The 8725-nt window shown below is 31.9% G+C and overlaps 1 protein-coding gene across 1 annotated transcript; it reads right to left on the bottom strand.

Moving 5' to 3' along the window:
* Positions 1-1486: 1486 nt before the first annotated feature.
* LOC149549666 (cysteine-rich receptor-like protein kinase 15) lies at positions 1487-6484 on the bottom strand. The gene is made up of 7 exons (XM_089792964.1): positions 5604-6484; positions 4739-4870; positions 3712-3851; positions 2986-3196; positions 2530-2764; positions 2173-2323; positions 1487-1972 (listed from the first exon to the last, which is right to left on the bottom strand). The coding sequence occupies exons 1-7, from the start codon at positions 6361-6363 to the stop codon at positions 1619-1621; spliced, it is 1983 nt and encodes a 660-aa protein (XP_089649090.1). The 5' UTR covers positions 6364-6484; the 3' UTR covers positions 1487-1618.
* Positions 6485-8725: the final 2241 nt, after the last annotated feature.

Here is an 8725-nt window from a genome sequence, read left to right as displayed (position 1 = left end):
AATTAGGTTTGAAGAAATTGAGTTTGTATGAGGTTCGACCAAATATCATAGTGTTCACTTGAATGTACATGCAATATCTAGGTGGATATATATACATGGATAATTAGAGATGATGATATGATCTAATGATCTTATATTTTATATGTGAGGAAACCGTGATTGTTATTGCATACCATAATGGATGATCACAAGACATGGATTGCTTGAAGTTTGAGGATTATGTTAAGTAAAAGGAAAGTTATGTTATAGCCATTATGAAGACTACTAGGGTACTAAGAGATTGACAAGAACACTCAAATCCATGACTAGAAACTTGAAATATAGACATGATTTATAAGATTAATGTTAAATATATAACTTAAATAGTTTAATATCATTAAACCTCAAGCAAGAGGGGATAAATATTCTACCAACTTGTATAAATAAATGAATATAAAATAAATAAAACAATTATGAATGTCCTATAAAAATTTAACGAAATATATTTACACAACAAAGAATTGTAAGGATAAAATAAAGTTGATGGCCAATAATTAGATCTATAGAATTAGAGATAAGAAGTCTCTAAATTACTTTGAAGAGCTACATGGATGGAAGTTTCTAAGCCAAAAAAGGAATAAAAAAATATTATAATGATCCAAAGGGGTGCTAAATTTAAAAATAAATGAGGCATCTTGGGGAAACCCTAATCCAAAAAGAATGTTAATTTATTATTACACATTTTGATGAAATTGATTTTTTTTGGACCTATACATCATGTATGTCAATAACCAAAAATACAAATACATTCATTGTAATATTGCAATAATGGAAATTTGAAATTATAACATTAAATAAAAATAGAATTTGACTTTCCGTTTGCATGCAATACTTCATAGGTGTCAACAACATGCTTAATCATCATTTTACTTTCAAACCAATATGTAACTCCCATAGTAACCATTCAAAATCTAAGCACATTAGAAATAAAAAGGCAATCTTAAATAGTTTCAATTTATTTTAATTATTGTATAATACATTAAAACACTCTAAAATGAAATTAAAATTAAACAAATTTTTAAAAAGAGCACATTCATTTTCTACATAATAAATAACAAATATATTAATTTTTATACAAAACAAGAATTAAACAATTACTTTATGTATATACAATCATGAGAAAAATTAATTTAAAAAATATATTTTTAGATTTTTATAAACATAAATAAATAATTTAAAATCAAAGCAATTCTAAGAGTAAATAGATTTTCACAATCAATGAAATAATACTATTCTTTTCTGGATTCCATTGTGTAGACTTTTTTTTTGCATCTACACAATAGAATCCAGAAAAAGAATAGCATTAAAACAATTCTGAATATACCGTAAACTTTACTCATTAAATGAAAAAAAATCTTATGTAAACTTCTTAATAGAAGATATAAAAAATCATTATATTTGATAATTGTTTTTTTTAAATAATAGATTTTATAAATTTAAGGTCAAGTTTTAAATACAATCCATTTTATAAATTAGAATCCACACTATCGACTTGGTACAACAAAGTATTATGTCAACATTTCTAGGTTTGAACTATTTTCTATAGCCAATAACCATATACTATAAATGGCTATCATGCTTATCTGGATAGAAATTGTGTAATAGAAGCATCATTGGTAGATGGTACAGATGATGGTAATGATGCAGACAAATTCATTGAATTTGTGTTTCTAGATTCATGTGATAGACTTACTCCTATTACTTCATGTGTAGCATTTACAAAAGCTAGCTTTGTAGGATTTGGCATGTTGGTGGACCAACTATTTGAAAGAATTGAACACACAATTGACATGGCTGGACGAAGTGATGCATCTTCTTGTGTGCATAGCAAACCCACTTGCATAAATCGTATGGCTTGTTCCTTGGGGCACCACTCTATTATCTTTCTATCAATCACCTCTTCAATGTTTCCTCCATTGTAACATTTCCATGCCTACAATATAGTCACAATGGGCCACTTTTAAACATTACATGCTAAGGATGAAATTAAGTTTGGAAAAAATAAATCAATTTAAACTATTTTAGTCTTGGAATGAAGCTTAGTGTGTGATGTTTAAGTTGGGGCCACAATTTAAACATAATGTTATATGAAAAATAAACTAAGTTCAAATAATGTTTGGTGTAACATCTCACCAATGATAAAAGGTTTTGATCTTTTGTGGAAAGTCTTGAATCGTTGTTCTTTCTCCCGCTTACAATTTCCAAAAGTACAACACCAAAGCTATATACATCAGCTTTAGTTGATAGTTGTCCCCGCATGGCATATTCTGGTGCCAAATAACCACTGTATTGTGGAAATCAAGATACTTTAGTGTAAATTATCTAAGAATATATGATTGAACTTATAATGATCTTTCTTAAATATGATTATACACTAGAAAACAATTAAGCTTGAATAAAGTAAGTCAATTTTGACTATTTAACACTTTTAATCTATAAATCGAACATATATAATATTTGATAAAAGAATTCCTGCTTTAGGATTCTTACTAAGTTCCTGCGACTCGAGTGCTAACATGAGTCTTATTTTCTGGAAACAATTTAGCTAATCCAAAATCTTCTATCTTTGCATTCATTTTGTCATCCAACAAAATATTGCTTGATTTGATGTCTCGATGAATTATTCGCAATTGAGAATCTTCGTGCAAGTAGAGAAGTCCACGAGCTACTCCAGATATGATGTTTAAGCGTGTTTGCCAGTCCAACTCTTTTCTCCTTTCATGATCTGTAAATCATGACATAAAATGTTTATCCCAAGAAAGAAATCACTTTGCCATGGACAAGCTTAAATAGATAACAATGCACTTATTTATTTATATATTTGGAATTGCATGCTTCTATGCATTTTTATTATGTAATTGCAAACGTATGTGCACTAGTTAACCAAGAGTCCAATCAGGATTATATACTCTAATAAAAATCCATTTAGAGAGTTTGACCACTCACTAAAAAGTAACTTGTCAAGGCTCTTGTTGGCTAAGTATTCGTACACTAACAACCTTTCTGATCCCTCTATGCAACAGCCAATCAAATTTACAAGATTCCTATGTTGGATTTTGGCTACCAATTTAACCTCATTTAAAAATTCTCTTTGTCCTTGCAAAGATTTTGCAGAAAGCTTCTTCACTGCTACATCTCTTCCATCTAGCAAAGTGCCCTGAGACACAATCAAATTTTATTTGTAAAGCCAAAAGACTATTTACATATGTGACATCATTAGCAAAGGGAGTTTTGAGAGGTAACAAAGAAAGATATGCAATTTTTAAACTTTAAATATCATTGTTGTTAAGTGGTATAAATTTTTTAAGAACTATTTCAGTTGTAATCTATTTTCACCATTCAAATGAAGAGGCTGACCAATAGAAACTCTTATTTTGTAAAAGGAAATTTAAAAAAAAAGAAAAGAAAAACTTTTAGCCTTTAAAAAAAATTCGTAACATTTTTTTCCAATTAAAATCAGAACCCTAATTCTCTCGTAGAACAAGATTGATTATTGTGTCTTAATTAATTATTATTGTTGATTTATTTATTTCAAGCAGATTCTAACCTAAGACCTACCATACAAGAAGCTCACATTTACCATCGTGTTGAAGACTCTAGAATTGAGTGTTTGACATTACTATAACCTATAAATAGTTGGTATAGTCGTTTAAAAAATGAATGTTAATATACCTTGTATACAGGGCCAAATCCTCCCTCACCCAGCTTGTTCTCCTCATGGAAATTTCTGGTTGCCTCTACTAACGTTTCCAAATTAAATATTAGTAGGAAATCTTCACTGGTTACTCCGTCATTTTCCAAGCGCTCATTCCCTGCATGGTACAATTTACAAATGCATTACAATCTTTTTAATTGTATAGATACATACAAATTTATCATTCAAATGGATGATAGATGATACAAATTTTATCATTCTAATGGATGATGGATGCTAAGCATTATTTTTATGTCATCAAAGTCTCTAATCACACTGTAGGTTTTTGTCAGATTTTACAAGACGATTCTAATTTCAAAATTTTAGAGTGAACAAAATTTCTGACTGTATTAAAACCTTGGTTTTCTTACAACCATTCACTCTGTGTTTATGCCCTGTTTTGCAGTTTTTTTCTATTTTAAAGAGTTTCTGTTCTATTCTTGAGATCTATAATAACTTTGCAATGCAAAAAAACATAGTCATAATACTGAGCTCTAATGATAAAGAGCCTGTTTCAAATTTTGTAAGAAATAAGATATGTATATTGGAGTAAGGGAGATTCGTAACATAGTTCAATCCTTTGCTGTATTGTATAAGTCTAATAATAATTGTATCAGACAACCTCATATTTGAAATATAATTACATGCAGCATTGCAATCCTCCTCCTATTCTAGACTACAAAATAAATTTATTTTATCAACCTCATAATGTATAAGATAATTTGATATAAAACCTTGGTTTTCTTTCAAGTATTCACTCTGTGTTTATGCCCTGTTTTGCAGCTTTTTTTCTCCCTATTTTCACACGTTTCTGTTCTCTTCTTGAGATCTATAATAACTTTGTACTGTTAAAAAATCATAAAAGTTCTAACACTGAGCTCTCTAATAATTGGATAAGACAATCTCATATCGGTTTGTAGATAATAAAACAAATTTCTTTAATCAACACTGAGAGAGCCGATTATCAAACACACCTGAAAAAACTATGACAGAGAGTAAAGTTACCTTGGCTAGCATCCTTCCCAAATATTGCAGATTTCAATTGTCCTCGCAGGGCAATCAGCCCTCCTAACAAAACGAGGATTATGAAGGCGCTAAGACAGCCCAGAATAATTGGGATTTTGGTTGAAGACTTTTCTGCACGGCTCATCAATTTTCAATGTCATGTGAAATGAAACATAAAATAAATTCTCAAAATTCTACGAAGAAAATCAAACTCTAGGAAGAAATCAAACTGGAGAAAGAAAAAAGAAAATCAAATCCGATGAAAAAAACCAAAATATTTTAGGAAGAAAGCAAAATTCAAGGAAGAAAAACGAAAATCAAATTCAAGGAAGAAACCCAAAGAAGAAAACCAAATTCAAGGAAGAAAAAAGAAAACCAAATTTGCTGAAGAAAACCAAAATATACTAGGAAGTAATCCAAATTTGAGGAAGAAAAGTAAGATATGCTAGGGAGAAAACCAAATTCAAGAAAGTAAAGAAAATCAAATTCGAGGAAGAAACCCAAAATATGCTAGGAAGAAAACCAAATTGGAAGAAAAAAAGAAAATCAAATTCGAAGAAGAAAACCAAATTTGAGGAAGAAAACCAACATATACTAGGGAGAAAACCAAATTTGAAGAAGAAGATCAAATTCGAGGAAGAAAACCAAGAGAAAACCAAATTTGAAGAAGAAGATCAAATTCGAGGAAGAAAACCAAGATATGCTAGGTAGAAAACCAAAATATGTTAGGAAGAAAACTAAATTCGAGGAAAAAAACCAAAATATGCTAGGAAGAAAACCAAATTCGAAGAAGAAAACCAGATTCTAGGAAGAAAACCAAATTGAGCTAGCGTAAAATGTAAGTGGATGTAGAGGGCTTGCTTACTTGACTCGTGTAATTGGTTGCCCCCATTAGAGGGCGAGGCAAAGAAAGGGAAAGTATCATAACGAGCAGTACAGCTTCCACAGTAAACAACGCCTCCAATATTATGAGCCCCATTTGTGACCTCCACAAGCGCCCGAATCGCATTGTCCAAACAATCCGCACAGTCCTCGACAGAAATGTCTCTCCAGCATTGAACGAGCCCATAAATCTTGGTAGACGAAGAGCGAACTACAGCCGAATCGGAAGAATAAAGATTAGACGATTTGGTCACTTTAACAGACAAATCAGACAAAAGGGTCTTCACAGTGGACCCAAAAGCTTCAGGATCCGTTGCATTTAAGAGATTGTTTTGCACAATATAAGATGTTGTATCCAAATCTCCAATAAAATGGATTTGTTCGTAGCGCAAATAACACTTGTCAAGCCACACTCTGCCCCCAACGGAATTCCCACACTCTTGTCGAAGTGTTGTATTTGCTTGTATCGAACATGCTTTGCATTCTTCCTCCGTTGCGTCTCCCCTGCATTGAACAAGCCCGGATATGAGATCTTCACCTTGGCCTTGCACTGTCGTGTTGAATCCCCCGTTGGGGGGACCGTGTTGAACCAGGTAACTAATCACCACATTGACATTTCTCTCTATTGTGCTCCCGTTCGTGTAACGTTTCCCGTTGCAGACGCTCTTTGCTGCATGGGACTCGTTGTTGAAAATGAAGATGAAGATGAAGAAGAAGAGGAAGAAGATAGTTGTGAAATTCATGTTTTCTGTTTATTTCCACTGCCCTCTGAAGGACAGATGGCAAGTCACGAAATTCTACTTCTGGTCACAGTACGTTGTTAGATTTTAACTGCTACCGTGGTCCTACTACGAAAATAGTGCATGTCATCTTTGTTTGCTTGAGGCATGGAGAATGCCATTTCAAAGGTGACGCTTTTGAAATCTAATGTTGATTCAAGATTGTGTGGATGCAAGTAGTTCGAGAGATTGCCTGGTCTTTCATTAAGATAAGATGGGTTGACTCCGAGCTGTGGGAGACAATATTATAAGAGATTATCAAAGAGGCAATCAAAATATGAGGGAGAATTAATAGAAGATAAAAATAACCTAATGGAAGGTAGCTTCTCTTGTCGAACTCTTAGTTGTTTTTCTTTCTTTTTAATTTCTAATAGATTATATATGAACATGTCGATGGGATTGTTGTGGGCTCCTCTCTATCTTACATCATAGCAAATTTTTCAATGTATATGTATATGTATTTCATTATAGCAAACTTTTTCATATATGTGTATATATATGTGTATATATATATACATACATATATAGACACACACACATACAAGTATACATATTTTGTTGTCTTGCATAACGTAAGGATGAAATAATTGACATTGTAGAAATGCAAAAATGTGAAGAATTGATGAAACTCATCTTTTATATAACTCCACCTCATGTGATGGGAGAGATATGAGTAACGCATCTTCTAACCATGTGGAATTTTTTCATATATTTGTGGGAAAAAAATAACTTTGACAAAAAGGGATCTTTTAACTTTGTTGAATTTTTTTTTCTTTCATTTGTGGGAAAAATACCCTTTCTTTAATTAATCATAAGCTTTTTTTTCTATGTGCTAAAGAGGTTCTAGGAGAAAAAAGTGTGGGTCATACTTTATTAATCATTGAGTATTGACTCTAAAGGCAAAAGTCTTAAATTGTGTGTTATTCTTGAAATTTTCCTCAACTACATTCATGTCAAAGTCATCAAGCCTTTGGTCTAGTTTATGAATGTTCAAGGTTTATTTGTTAAGGGTTTAAAAATATTATGTTCAAATATTTGAACTATGTTTAGTACGTATAAAGAGAATATTGCTCTTAAGTTATTATTATGTTGGTAAACAAATTTGTTCTTTCTAGTTCTGACTCACAAGTGCCCTAATTTGTGAACAAACTCTAATTACAATAGTTTGGAAAGTTGCTTCTAGGAAGCCTAACTTCCCTCTGAATTGTTAGGTACAACTCCCTTTGCATATTTGCAATGAATTTTGTTTATCCTAAGTTTAACGGGGTATGTTCTTAACCTGAGAACAAGAGAGGTTAACCGAGTTAAAATTATACAAGCTTTAACTTAGGCAAGCAATGATTTCGAGAAGATTAACTAAGTTTATGAGTCTCACACATCCTATGAACTCACAAGACCGAATGGTTCTAATATGTACGCTAGCTACTACTATGATAAATTTATCAAAAAATAAATGGAGAGAAAGGAAAACTAGATCACAAAAAATGCCTAAGAGATCCCCTTCAAACTCATAACGACAATACTTATCATGATCAATTTTCTACCTAAAAATAGGGGAACGAAGCTCTGTTCTTTCCTTTTTAATTCAGACAAAGAGAATATAAAACCATTAACATCTAACAAATTGGAACATAAAAGAATTGATACAAAATACCATTCAATTGACTCTGCAACATCAAGTATTTCACACCAAAAATTAGCCGACATTTCATTAATCTTTGAATCTTATACATATAGGACTCAAAGATGACTGTTACATAGGAAGTTCAATTGGTTCATCTCCCTCAAAAATGACAAATGGAAAAGAGCCTAATTGCCCATTACAAGGATTACATCAAAATATGAAAGAAGCAAAAAATGAATCACTTCGCTTTCTTTCCTTTTTCAATTTTTTTCTTGTAGGCCTTGGTAGTGACAATGATTGGAATCATCTCCTCATATCAATGGACATGTACATTGATGTATCTCAAGAGCCATTCAGAGTGCTCTTGGGCCAAGTCTTTGACAACACCCAAACAACCAAACGATCTTGTAGTTCTTCCATAGTCACGTGCACACCTCCACCAAGCTTCTGTAGTTCAGATATCTTATTCTAAGGATTAGAAGCTATTTCTATCAAAGCATCTATAAAATTAGAGAAGTTTGTCTGCATAATACGTATTCCAATGATTGCCTTTCCTTGCCCACTAGACTGTGAATCTATGTGCAAGGCTCTTAATACTTCATAATCTCTATCCTACTCCTTCTTTACTTTAGCTTCAATTTCCTTTAGTCCCTCCTCTACAGCTATGATCATTTTAGACTTGAACTGCATGCTCTAAAACCA

This window comes from Cupressus sempervirens, chromosome 7 (assembly GCF_028749045.1).
Source record: "Cupressus sempervirens isolate cs-2001-9-10 chromosome 7, ASM2874904v1, whole genome shotgun sequence".
Classification (NCBI taxonomy): domain Eukaryota; kingdom Viridiplantae; phylum Streptophyta; class Pinopsida; order Cupressales; family Cupressaceae; genus Cupressus; species Cupressus sempervirens.
This window is presented reverse-complemented; position numbering and strand designations above follow the sequence as displayed.